This window comes from Grammomys surdaster, unplaced genomic scaffold (assembly GCF_004785775.1).
Source record: "Grammomys surdaster isolate TR1022 unplaced genomic scaffold, NIH_TR_1.0 125984, whole genome shotgun sequence".
Classification (NCBI taxonomy): Eukaryota; Metazoa; Chordata; class Mammalia; order Rodentia; family Muridae; genus Grammomys; species Grammomys surdaster.
Window position 1 is genome coordinate 3,406,732 of NW_021620800.1, and position 14,086 is coordinate 3,420,817.

General features: G+C 49.1%; 1 protein-coding gene and 1 non-coding gene across 2 annotated transcripts in view; one reads left to right on the forward strand and one right to left on the reverse strand.

Moving 5' to 3' along the window:
- The window catches only part of Pepd (peptidase D), a 136,033-nt gene that overhangs the window by 91,233 nt on the left and 30,714 nt on the right, over positions 1 to 14,086 (reverse strand). The window contains exons 6-7 of the mRNA XM_028754198.1: positions 12,320 to 12,381; positions 1,977 to 2,021 (exon numbers count right to left, since the gene is read on the reverse strand). Of these exons, the coding sequence (XP_028610031.1) occupies positions 1,977 to 2,021; positions 12,320 to 12,381 (107 nt within the window). The remainder of the gene's footprint in view (positions 1 to 1,976; positions 2,022 to 12,319; positions 12,382 to 14,086) is intronic.
- On the forward strand, positions 13,832 to 13,963 carry LOC114609829. Its single transcript, XR_003709586.1, has one exon. It is a non-coding gene; the product is annotated as a small nucleolar RNA SNORA17 (small nucleolar RNA).

Consider the following 14,086-nt stretch of genomic DNA (forward strand, 5'->3'; position numbering starts at 1 on the left):
AGGGGGTGGAGTCGGGTAGGGGTGGAGTCAGGGTAGGGGGTGGAGTCGGGTAGGGGGTAGCAAATCCTTCCATTCTCACCGAACGTTGGGTCTGACCACAGCTGTCTCACTGAAGTGACAGAGACAGAGAAGTTCAGAGGTCTTGAAAGAGACAGAGACTGGGGCTAGTCTATGCCTGAGGGGACAGTCTCCTCTGTGTAGATACTCTCCATAGGGCTGAGAGGGGGAGAACAGGCAGCCAGGGCATTCGAGACCTGGGGACAGTTGAGGGTGGTGGGATGTACCTACAAACCCAGCATTTGGGATGAAAAAGTAGGAGCAGCCCAGATTTGAGGCCAACTGCCATTGCCACCACCATTCCGCCACACCACCACCAAACAAGTAAGCAAAACCAGGAACTCTCAAAAATGTAACACCAAATGGTAATTTAATATCGCAGAAAGTCCACCTGCTTTGGGAGATGAAGGACCCGCCGCTGTTGCACCCAGAGCCCCTCCTTGGGTTCCAGCAAGGAGGGTAATCATCATGGCTATGATGGATCTGCCAAGATCAACTGTATCACTGCAGAGACTGGGCCCTGTGCTATTAAAACACACCCCTGAGGCGGCAAGGACAATGTGACATTTCTGAAATTGTTCTACTACCATCAAATGCCAAATAAGTCCTTTTTGCTGCTCGCTTTAATAAAGCTGAGAGGTATTCTTATAAACGCAGACTCCACCTTGGAGCCTTGCAAATGTCACTGGAATTACAGTGAGCTTGCTGTAAAGTGATGAACTAATGGTTCATCCCTCAGGGAGATGCTGGAGCTCACAAGCCAGCTGTGGTCTCCAACACATGCCCAACTGTAATGACCCCAGGGGAAAGTCACACTGCAGGAAATGGTGGACTCAGGCCAATTCCCAGTTCTCGGGACTTGTCCTGCTGAGTGAGCTGCAGAGACAGACGTTGGTTCCTTGACACAAATAAGACAAGGTGCCATGAGCCTGAAGGACGCAATCTCCATCCCCAGAATGTGTGGCTGTGACTGGCACCAGGCCACGGTCACTACCGACACCTGTCAGCAGCTCTTGGATCTCTACCTGTCTCCCATGGGCACCTGCCTCTGACAACACATGGATAAATCTCAGATCTGTTGCTCTCAGTTCTGTCAGTCTCCATGGCCCCTTGGCTGTCACCCTGCCGTCTCCATGGTCACCAGGCTCTTGGAGCGGCATTGGTTCCCACCCCTGCCTCTAGCTGAGTCTCCACTGAGAGGTTAAAATGGCTTCTGGAAATACAAACTTTGCACTCTCCTGAGTCCTTCAAAAGTTTCCTGGGCCGCCTTTTTTTTTTTTTTCCTCTTGGGAAAAAGCTGAAAAACCTGACAAGCAACAATGTCCTTCAGGCCACTCAGAGTCCACTTCCCTGACTTTGCAGAGCCACCCAAGGCCCCCCCCGGGCCCCCCCCGCCCCCCCGCCCCGGTGTCCTTGAACAGGGGGTCCTTAGCCCTTGATCCCTGACCCCACCTCCTCTTGCGACTCCCTCCCCTCTGCTGTGTTTAGGACACAGGAGTCCCATGGTTTACAGCTCATAAGTTAGCCCTCCCAAGTAGGCTGGAAAGTGTCAGCCCAGACTCAGGCTCAGAAGTGAGAAGTCTTCTGCCTGCCTCCCTCTATGGAGTGCTGAGCCGGCACAGGCTCTGCTGAGGCTCTCTCCTACCTTCACGGTAAATGAAGCCACTCAACAAAGAAAAACTGTTCTGCCGCCATCAAAGAGCAGCCCCGAGGCCTGGGAAGAAAAGTGATGGCACACGGAAGCCACTCCCAAGCTGAGGAGTTTCTCCCCAGAGCCACCTGACGAACCAACTGTGCTGCATTAAGAGCTGCCTAGGGAAGAGTCACAGGCACGCAGAGCATGGACTGTGGAAGGAACTGCCTCCCTTCTCCATGAGCCGAGCACAGTGAGCTGAGGCAGTCGCAAGTCATGCACTCACCATTCCACGATCTCTGGGTGAAGAATCGTGTTGTTGACGTTGAACCTGTAAAGAGAAGACACACCAATGGCGTTAGACGCATGCCTATTATTTCCCAGCTAGACGTATCTCATTCAACACGAACACGCCATGACCAACAGAGTCCCCGACCTTTGAAATGCCTGACTTCCTGGCCCAGAGAAAGCTGCTGCTACCTTGTTCAGGCCTAGAGGCCTGGGCTGCCACCTCTAAGCCTGGTCAGTTGGAGAGCAAGCACTCCGACTATAAAACACTCCTTCTTCCCCACGAGGCAGACTCTTTATCAAGTTCATTAACACACAACCGGGGAATACCAGAAATGGAGGAGAAAGAAAAATATTTGGAGGAAGAGAGTGAAAATTTTCACTAATTTGATGAAAAACACAACTATACACATCCTTTTTAAAATACAAATTCATCTTATGTGCATGGGTATTTCACCTGCATGTATCTTTGCCCCATATGCATGCCTGGTGGTCTGCAGAGGCCAGAAGACCGTGCTGGATCCCCTGGGACTGAAGTTACAGAGAGCTGTGAGCTACCGTGTGGATGCTTGGAACTGCACCTAGATCCTCTGGAAAAGCAGCCAGTGATCTTACCACCGGGTCATTTCTCCAGCCGCTTAAAGCTCCCGATAGTCTTTAAGCAGCACAAATCTAAAGACATGCCACAGCCAAACAACAGTGCGCACGTCAGTGGTCCTGAACTCACAATGAGTGAATTTAGTGGTTCAACTTCCAGTTTCTAACCTTACAAAAGGCTGACTGAGATACAGCACATCTATCAGTGAAGGGGCTTCTACGTCTTGCAAGCATCGTGAGAAACTCAATTCAGCACCCACACGGGGCATGCTTTTGGTATGTTCTCATCAGCGGCCAATTCTGCATCAGAAACTATGCCAACCAACTACGCCATTAAATGAGATAATATACAAAGGACTGAAAGAAACAAAAAAAAAATTGAGAACCAAAAATTCCAGCAAAGATATGCTTCAAAAGTGAAGGAAGAGGGTCCCACTGTGACCTATGACCCCCGACGATATGAGAGGCGTCAGCAGGGTTCATCAGGTGTGAATGCATCTCAGTTTGTATGTCCTGTGGGTAAGGCCTGCTGTGAGTCTGACTGTCAGACAAGGATTTAGCCTGATGGAAACTGCTGCCAGAAAACTCGAGTCACAGCCAGTCTCTGTGGATCTGGAGCCCACAGTAACTGGTGAGATCTGAAACGATCCATGTTGCCAGCTCATGCTGCATATGCTACCCAAAGGATGCCACTAACAACTATGTCGGTGGTCATTCCGTCACTGCCGAGAAGACCACCTGGCCAGGTTGGACTCGGGGCTTCTTGGGCTTGCACAGCTCTGGAGAGGGCTCTGGCTCAGTATCACTGCTGATGGAGCAGCTCTCTGCTGACTGTGGCAAGATGTCTAATCTGGAGTTCTCAATCTCTGCAGTGCCTCAAATGGTCACAGCTGTGGCTCACCCAGACCACCCTGGAGCACTCAGACTGTGCCTTCATGGAGGACAATGAGGTCATAGATGACCTCAAATACCCAACCTAAACCAGTCTCAGCTGCCTTTTCCCTCAAACTGTCTCCTCTAACACAGCTATTCTGCTCTTCAAAAGGACCTCATGCATGAATCTGACAGAGTTCTAGACCAACTGTTGGCCTACCCTTGTATCTCCTTCCCTTTGGCCACCTATGGTCCAGTCTCTGCAGAGAAGGCCTTCTAAGAGAACTGTTGGTGGTAGAGTTAACCTGCTTCAAGCTTCCCAATCAGATGGTAAAGTGTGATCCCCAGCAGAGCCAAGTGTGTGTCCTGTGGCCTCCTGTAATGTAGAAATGTGCTACACAAAGATATGAATGCCACCATCACTGCCATCAAGACCAAGGACAGCCAATTTGTGGACTGGTATCTATCCCACGGGCCTCAAGGTTGTTATCAACTACTTGTCTCCCAGTGTGGTACCTAGGAGTCTGGCCAAGGTACAGCATGGTATGTGCCACGAGTATTCTGAGCAACAGGGCTGCTGTTGTTGAGGCCTGGGCCTGCATGGACCACAAGAAGGGGACTTTTGTACACTGGTATCAGGGTGAGGACATGGAAGAGGTGAGTTCTCTGAGGCCAGAAGGATATGGTTGTCCTAGAGAAAAGTCACAAGGAAGCAGGCATCAATTCCTACAAAGATGGGGAAGCAGAAAAAGAACACACAGCTGCTTGGAACGTGTTCACTATGATTATGGCAAAATCCTTCCAAAACAGACAGTCTCCTTGCATTGCTAAGAACATGAAGGAAAATTAAAACACCGCAGACAAACAATACACGAGGGACTCAGGGAGTCATTGCTGGCAAACTCACTCCACAAGGATTCCTTCAGACTGAACAGACTCTACAGTGATGTGAGCCTACATGAAGAAACAGGCACTGATGGGCCAGCGGGATGGCTCAGGGGTAAGGCACTTGCTGTAAGAGTGATTACTTGAGACCCTCGCAAGCTTGATTCCCAGGACACACATGGTGGAAGAGAACCAATTCTTGCAAGTTGTCCTCAAACCTCAACAGGTACACCATGAATGAGACACATGCACACACACACACACACACACACACACACACACTATTAAATGTAAAAAAGTGAGTTTTTTTTTTTTTAAAGGCAGTGCTTGGTGCTAGAGACACGTCTAGGGGTTAAGAGTGTGTATTGCTCTTCCAGAAGGAAGGAGTTTAATTCCCAGCACCTGTTTTGGGGAGCTCACAACTTCCTGTAATTCCAGTTCCAGGGGATCTAATGCCCTCTTCTGGCTTCTGCAGACACCGAACACACGTGTATACCCTCACACAGACATACACACCAGTATGAATAAAAACAGTTCTGGGGGGAGCACTAGTAAAGATGACCATATAGGCAAATATGAAGACAACAGAAATGGAGCTTTTGCTTGTAACTCCTTAAAAGTTACCAACAGTCACATGTACACATACACACGTGAATGTGCATGCATACACACATACATGTAAATATACATGCACACACATGTGCCCATACACATGCAAACACACACACATATATATAAGCATTACTTCCAATCCTGCACAACAGAGAGAGAGAGAGAGAGAGAGAGAGAGAGAGAGAGAGAGAGAGAGAGAGAGAGAGAGGTGTCAGTTGCAAAAGCCCAGAAATGGGATGACTCCCTTTGACATCAAGCATCAGGTGAACAGAGAGCCAGAGGTGGTTAGGAACTCTGCGGTGAGGGCCTGGAGAAACAGCACTACCTTCTTTTGGGTGATGGAAATGTTCCCAAACTGATAATGATGGATGGTTATACAACTCAGCGAGCATACCAACGACCCTGCTTACAAGAAGCAGCAGAAGCCTTGGGTAAGCCCTTCTCTGATCTCCCCACGGAGGTTCAGGCAGAGCTATGAGTTCCTGACATCACACAACTCAGACTCTCCATGGAGTTTGAACTGATCCAATCCCACGGTTATAGGGCCACTTGCTTTAATCAAGGAGCAGGATACTCAGGAAAAGGTGTAGAGGAATTTTAATTCAGAACATGGCTGTTCTGGCAAGAGATCACATCCAAAGACCTTCTAGGTCTATGTGATGTGGCTGGAATGCAGACATGCCTTTAATCCCAGGAGACAGAGGCAAACAGATCTCTGAGTTCAAAGCCAGCCTGGTATAGAGCAAGTTTCAGGCAAAAAGAAGCTTAGGTCCAGGCGTGGACATACACACCTTTAATCCCAGCACTCAGGAGACGGGCATGCAGATCTCTGACTGCCACTCAGCTCTATTCGGTCAGTTTTACTGGGAAAGTTTTACAGAGACAGGTTGAGGAGAGAACAAGCTACACATAGGTGAAGACAGAACAAGACAGAGAATAAGATTTGAACAGGTTGCTAGAGTTAGTTTGAGGCCAAACAGAGCAATTCACTCAGAGAGAGAAGCCAGAGTTCAGAAAGAGCTAGAAAAGGTAAGCTTATTCAGCAGTGGTAAGTCTCAGAGGCTGAAAACATTCTAGGCCTAGATTAGATTGTAGAGTCTAGAAGATTCCAGGACTAAGCCTAGCTCACCAGATGGAGGCAGTAAGCCTTGAAGAAGAAAATTAAATCAGGCAAATGAAAGATACTTTTATAAAAAGGTACCAGCTTTCTTAGAGGATTTGTCTCTGAAGCTTTGGAGATTCTGAAGGACACACAAAACAAAGCTTCTTGGTTCTAAATCAACTTAAATACTTTTGAGTCAAAATGGGGCTGGAGCGATGGCTCAGTGGATAAGTCACTTGCTGCTCTTACGGAGGACCTGGGTTCAGTTCTCAGCACCTATAAACCCACACTCATTTGTGCTTGGGATCCAGGGCTCTCTCTAGCCACTTCTTGCACATAGTACACAAACACGCATGTAAATAAACATTCACAGACATAAAATGAAAATAAACAAATCTAAGGACAAAAGAATCAAAGTCCTACCCATGGCGTATCAAAGAGATTACCGGCAGCCGATGTGGCTCAGAGCAAAGACCAGAGCAGCAGTTCACAGAAAGCAGGACTCTCCCATCTTGCCAAATGTCACTATGACCTTGGAGAAAGAACTTGCATAGCGACTCAACAGCTGGCTGCATCTCATTTCACACAGTACACTTCACACACACGTATGTGCAGAAGCGGCAAGGCGAGAAGGGTTAATATGACAGCATTACAGACACAGCTGCAGGTACATACACACATACAAAGACAGCAGACTAGACAGATGGCATACAGACGTGAACATAAGAGACATCAGAGACACACAAACGGACAGAGATGCCACCTATGTCATAGGAAGGACCCATTCCTAGACCCCCAGTGGGTGCCTGAGAACATAGTACTGACCATTGGGTATTCCATGGTTCTCTCCCCAAGCATGAATAGCTATGGTAAAATTTAATTTATAAATTAGGCACAGTAGGAAGCTAGTAAAAAGTAATAATAAAACAGAGCAATTACAACACGCTGCAATAAAATTGCATCATTAGACTTGTGCTTTGAAAAAATTAAGTAAAAGAAAAGCTATCTGAACACAAGTCCTGGGATACCACGTGGCTGATTTGATAAGAGACAGCTATTGAGAAATTAATGGGTAAGTGTCATATGTACCACAGATAATTCGTGACTTGAGTAAATGATACAAGATGGGATCATACTTTGCAGAACAGCGTGAAGTCATGAACTGGCCAAGCACGGTAATGCATGCAACCTCAGCCATGCAGGGAGTAAGAGGACAAGCCTGGACTACAGAGTAAGACCCTATCTCAAAACTGCAGGGTGAGAGTGAAGACTGAGAGCAGAGCTCAGTGGTGGGATGTGTGCCTGGCCTGTGTCTCACATTCCCATCCTCTCCCATGTCTGTCCCCTTGAGCCTCCTCTGCCTGGGCCTCCCCTCTCACTCTGTCACCTCGCTGTATAGTTTCCAGGGACTCCTGTGCTGGGACAGGAGCCTTCAAAGGGTGTTCTACCTTGAATGCTCTAAGGACCGACTTGGGTTCCTTATGAATTACATATTTCTAGAATTTCCCATGTAATGCTTTCAGATTGAGGTTGCCTGTGAGTGAGATGGTAAAAATCAAAACTACAGAGGAAGGGTTATTCTACTTGCCCAGACACCGAAAGACATTTATAGCACATGCGCTTACGAGGCACAGGGTCATCCAGACGTGTACACACATCCAGACAGCCAGCACACACACACACACACACACACACGTAGAAAGGCCCACAACCACATAAACATGGACACACAGACACACATGATACACATAAACCAAGATATACACAGAGACACACAGAATTCCAGACAGAAATACACTCAGACACACAGAAGAGTCCAAAGGACTGTGTGGATGGGTTTAACGCTAAGTGATGGCATTCCGTTATTCCACATTGTAGCCTAGGTACTAGTAGCACGTTCATTGACAGAATATGTTCATTATGCCAAAACAACAAAACCCTACCATGTCTGTGGGGATGAGAGGATACCCTAGGAGTGGACGGTGGAGAATGGAAGGGTGAAAGGGTGGGCCTAGCCTCTGAGCCAGGCCTCTCTCACAGTACACCCCGGGCCTGGAGTTTCTAATCCATTAAAGGAGGCACCCCCCCCAAGACACAGACACACACACACACACACACACACACACACATTTCCTAACAGGGTGTTAGGGAAGGTTCTCCCTTCATAGACATTTCCATGGGCCATAATTTGAAACTCAATCCTAAATATTAACTTGATATGCAAGTTAACCGTTACCCAAAAGTCATGCTCCCCAAACCACAAATTGGCATTTTGCTATAAATTGTCAAGTTTTAATAATGTCCCTCTAACTTCCTAGGATTCAAAATTCACATCGTTGAATATTAATATCCTTGCATTAGCAAGTCCCAAATTCAGCATTTCATATTTAACTGCTTATTTAAATGGAATTAATTTGTAACCAATTGTCTTCAAATATGCAAGGCAATTTAACTAAATGCCAAAAGATAAGAAATATGCTTGTTCTCAATAGCCAGCTGATGTGAAATAAGGACCATATTTCTCTCTCAGATGACGGCGTGAAACGGCGAACTCTGTAATTGGCTGTCTCCACCCAGAATTCATGCGCACAGGTTCTGCATGTCTGGAAGGGTGATGGCCTTGTACCAGGGAAATGTCCCCACTACCTCTCTAGACTCTGAGAGATAGGTGGCTCTTAGCTTAGGCCACTCGCCCATTCCATAGAGCCTTCACGATCAGCTTCCCTATTTCAGGAAACTCTGCCCTAGCATGTACTTCCTCGGGCACTAACCAAGATGCATGGTATCTGGCTTGGTCGTGGGCTGCTAGAGACAAGTTTTTGAGGGGTCCTGGATACCTGGAGTCCACAGGACAAGCCTCAAGTCCTCTTCACTGCAGGCCTGTCTGCCCTATCTCTACTTCTCCCAGCTCCAGCCTACAGAGTAGCCCTTGCACCCACAGCAGAGCCCGGCAATGAGAACCTGACCCCTGCTCCCATCCACCACATGCCTACCAGAGACTACGGAGAGGCCTTCTTCTAAATGTTCTGTGGAACTTATGTCCGATGCAACAGGGCCTAACATGGCTCCATGAGCTGGGCCAGATCCCTCACTCAACACAAACATCACAAAGTTATCAGAAGCCATAGCCTCTTGGAAGCCCAGTGGCCTGCAGCTCCGGCAAGATCTCTCTGACCTCTGACATGTCTACCACCTCCCTCACCTCCACCTCCCTCTTCCTTCTGCTCCTCTGTCCCCACCACTCTCTGACCTGGTACACACCCTACTGTGGCCTCAGGAGGCTTGGCTCTGGTCTAAGGCTAAGGTGCCACACATATGGGACAGTATGCCAGATAGGTTATGCCATGAAGCTGCATTCTGAAGTGAAAGTCACAAACCAACTTCTTGGCTGGACCACAGCTCAGAGGGTCTGGAATGGGCAGACTACTGAGGCCACTGCCAGCCCTTCCTTCATGCAGGTCAAGGGGAAAGGTAGCCTGGGAGGCCCTAAAGACAGACAGAGAGGGCCAAATCTACGTTTCAGTCTATGTAGAACAGCTATCCAAGATGGAGGCATTTCAGAGACATTTAAAGGGGTCAAAAGCAAAAATCTCAGGAATGTGGCGCTTCATCTGGGCAGTGAGAGGTGACTGGGGACAGACCAGTTACACACTGGAAACTAGGACAACAGAAAGACTCATCTTGCTTAGGAAAAAGGCTATTATTATCCAGCAGCCAGCTGGAGACTCTCAGCAGGCAGGTAAGTGCAGTACTATGTTACGGTGGCCCTTGAGGACAAGGTTTCTCCCCAGCTTGGCATGGAGTCCTGAGGTACTTGCAGCCCAGAGCCCAAGAACACAGACATGGCTTTTAACAGGGAGGAACTACAGGCACTTGAACCAATGGCCAGGACCCCAAGTTAGCGCTCACGGAACACAGGGTAGGACAGCTGATGAAGGCTCTTGTCCTAGCATAGGAACACCGGGAAATTACACAAAGGAGGACAGAGTGTGAGAGGTGAGGCCTAGAGGAGAGTAAGGGACAAACCAACCTTGGACCAGAGGGAATGGAATATGGGTCCCACATACACATACATGTCAGATGATCCAAAGCAGAGATCAGGAGTCTGACTCTAGCTGTCACATGGGTACAGAAACAAAGCCGGCCCACACCCAGCATGGAGAGCTGGCCCCAGCCCAACTTGGCTGCCATGGGCCTGGGGACCACCATAGAAGTCCCCACCATATATATACATCCCACGAGTGAGACAAACTGTGGAAAAGACAGTCCCTGGGTCTCGGAAAAGGGCTCCACACTGGCCATGTGGGTGTACACCTGCAACGGGAGACTTGTGAGTTTCAGGCCTGCCTAGGCTATAGAGCAAGACCTTGTCTCAAAAACAAAACCAGTCAGACAAGTCCCAAGATGTCAACTGTGTGGAGAGCTGCAGCATACAAGCTCACTGGGGTCTAAAGAAAAACTGAAAAGACTCAGGGAAGGAGCCGGGAGCAGAGGCTGAGATCTGTTCTAAGGAGAGCACAATTGGAGTTCTCAGCCCAGAGTCCTCTCACTGAGGCAGGATGAGGCCTCTACTTCTGGTTCCCAGTGACCATGATGGTGTTTCTCAGTAAACCTTCCCAGTGTAGCAGAGATGACCTCAGCAGCTTTACCCCAGGACCTCACCAGTCACATAACCTGCAGGATCCCATTCTAGGAGAGACTCAGCATCCTCTGTGGCAGAGACCAGAAGCTGCAGCTTACAGCCATGCACACATCTGGCCACTGACCAAACCGGGTCCACTTGGCTACAGCACAGACGGGGAGACCAAGGCTCATGGGGTAGCAGATTGGAGCAGGATCTGTAGCAGGCAGCCAGATACTGTGCAGGCTCTGGCCAGACTGTCTCCTTTGGTCCCCACCACCCAAGCAGTGCTGCGTTAGCTGTGGTGACAAAGTCACAGAGCTGGTCAGTGAGGTACCCTCCAAGGCACACACTTCCACATGGCTGAAGCCCACATAGACGCTGCAGACGGTATGGGTTGAGAAAGGTGAAGAGGGTGTTGGGACACAGGCATCTGGCAGTGCTGGGGAGCTGGGAGAGGAAGACAGACTTAGCAGGCAGCATTTCAGCAAGCTGGGCTGGCCACCATCAGGCTGCTTAGGGCAAAGTCCCAAGAGGATGCAGCAGTTTGTGCCACGAAAGAACCAAACTAGACACCTGTCTCTCCCCTCCCCCTGTCACCGGAGAAACGATGCATATTCATGAACTCATAATCCGTTCTAATCACCCTTCCATCCTGCGCAAACACACAGATTCCCTCCCTCCTGGGGCTCAGACTCATACATAATTATAAAAAGCCTCTTCAGGTACCACCTTGGTCTACAAAAGACAACGGAGGACAAAGTGCCTACAGAGAACCTGTGGTTGGGAGGTCACTGCGGCTCAGGGGCAAGGTTGAGGGCTGTTTGCTGGCTCAGACCCAATCACTCCAGCCCAGACCTCCCAGGACACAGCCTGGCCTGGCCACAGCTGGCAGGCAGTGCTCTCTGGGGGCATGGGTGACAAGGAGACAGACCTATTACCCTCCTGCCCAGATGGACCTGTTTCCTGAGTAGGAATTATGGGGCTCAACCCAGACTTTAAGTAAGTAGTGGGTAAAAGACTAGGCCAATGGAGACAGGGAGTTCCGGAGAACTGGGCCGGGGCAGGACTATGGGTTGGGGGTGGGGTGTTGGGGTTGATTTAAAAAAAAAAAAAAAAGACTGATCTCAGAGAAACTAGCCAATGCAAAGGCCATTCCTAGGGACAGCCTGGGCTAAATAAATAGAAAATGAAAGACAAAGCTGGTCACATGAACAATATAAACTTGCTCTGCCACCAAGCCTGCCAACATCAGTTCAATTCCCAGGATCTACACAGTGGAAGGAGAGAACAGAACCAGCCCCCAAAGGTTGTCCTCCTCTACACACACCGTGACATGTACGCTCACCCCCACATACACACATAATGAATCAGCCAATGTTCAAAACACCAAAAAGCAAACAAAGGAAACAGCTACTCTTGCCACACAGTGGCCAGGGCCCCTGGGCTCTTCCGAGAGTGAGCCCAACAAGGAAGGGTGTCTTCCTTAAAGTAAAAGAGGAAGTGGTTTTTCACAAATTATTTCACTACGGAGTTCCTTCAAACAGTTGATCCAACCTATCCTCAGCATCCTCCCGTAATTCACGTCTCGTGTGGCCAGCCTGGGAAAGATCAGCTGGTGAAGGGAGGAGTGGGTGAAGGGCAGACTCACTTGCTAATGCCCTCGAAGGAGGCCTCTCTGCAGACACTGCCGCTGTCTGTGTTGACACCACGCTGTGGAGAGAAGAGGTGTGAGAACAGGTGTGTCGCACAAGGGCCACAAGCATCCCCGGGGCCTGCCTAGGAGAGTCTGTCTACCTCTTCCAGACAGACTCAAATGGAACCACAGCCCAGTATGCCCTTCCCCCAGGTAGCTCTAAGCTGGGCCCCAGAATATAGATTTTTTTTCCCCTAGTGCAATGTGAAAAGCAGAGAGATCCAGTTATCGTGGCACATGCTTGTAACTCTAGCACTGGGGAGACTGAGGAAGGGGAAATCAGTTCAAGACCAGCCTGGATGGGTCAGAGCATCCCAGGCACACAGCGGGGGGTGGGGGTGGGGGTGGGTGGGTCTGGATGGGTTGGCATTCTCTGCTCACACTGCTCATTCAGGTCCAGGCAGGGGCTGGGCAAGAAAATCAAGAACCCGAGACACCTTCCCCACTAACGCATACACAGACACACTCTCCCCACCCCCATCTGCTCTCTCCAGACTCCTTATCTTTCATCATACATAGACACTGTCACTAGTGTGAGGTCCACAGGAGTGCAGCCTACCCTCCATGCTACAGTTCTGTAACCACAGAACCAACAATCACAGAACAAAATATTTGAAAAAAAGAAAACAACAAAATCCCAAAACTAAGAAACAATTAATGGCTGCAGATTTTTTTTTCTTATCATCATCTCCTAAACAAGACAGTGTATCACTATACACAGGGAAGTAGTATCGTGTCAACTTGACCCAAGTTAGAGTCCTCTGAGAGGAGGGGACTATGGTTGAGAAAATGCTCCCACCAGGCTAACCTGTAGGCAAACCTGTAGGGCATTTTCTTGATTATGATTGATGTGGAAAGGCCCAGCCCATTGTGAGTGAGGCCATCCCTGAGCAGGGGTTTCTTATATGGCATAAGAAAGCAGGCTGAGCAGTCCACGGGAAGCAAACCAGTAAGCAACACCCCTTCACAGCCTCTGCGTCAGCTCCAGGTCCTTGTCTTCCTTGAGTTCCTGCTCTGACTTCTCTGGATGATGGACCACGAGGTATAAGATGGAATAAACCCTTTCCTCCCCAAGTAGCTTTAGGTCATGGTATTTATCACAGCAACAGAAACCTTAAGGACAGGCACTTAGCATTGTAGTGGGTGTTACAGGTAACCTGCAGGTGATTTGCTGGATATGGGAGGACGTGCATGGGCTGATGTAATAAAAGGGACTCCTGGATCTGTAGTGTTCGGATACCCAGGGGTCTGGAAACCAACCCTCCACGGATACCCAGGGACATCTGTAGACTCAGCATCCATCCGTCTCCAATGGGAACTCAGTCATACACTGAGACTAAACAAGAGGTTCAGAGAAAAGAGAGCCACCTCAGAGAGGGAAGACGCTCTTGGCAGCCACGGCTCTCTCAAGAACCACAGGCTGATCCCTGTTCAACTTTGATCCAAGATGAAAACACACTGGGCCATCCTGCCCCTAGAGGCACTACCAGTGTGGCTGCTGTGTCGCATAAGTGTCAGTAGGTGGCAGAGAGGAGAGAGGCTGTGTCTACATTCTGTGATCTGACCTATGAACATCTGAATGATTCATAGCCTAACATTCCTGAAAAAAAGTGAACCTGAGATGACCACCAGTCCAGCACCATGGGGCCCGGATAGGGGGCTAGCCTGAGGTGACTACCAGTTCAGTGCAGCACAGACCTGAGATGACCTCTGCCCTGAGCC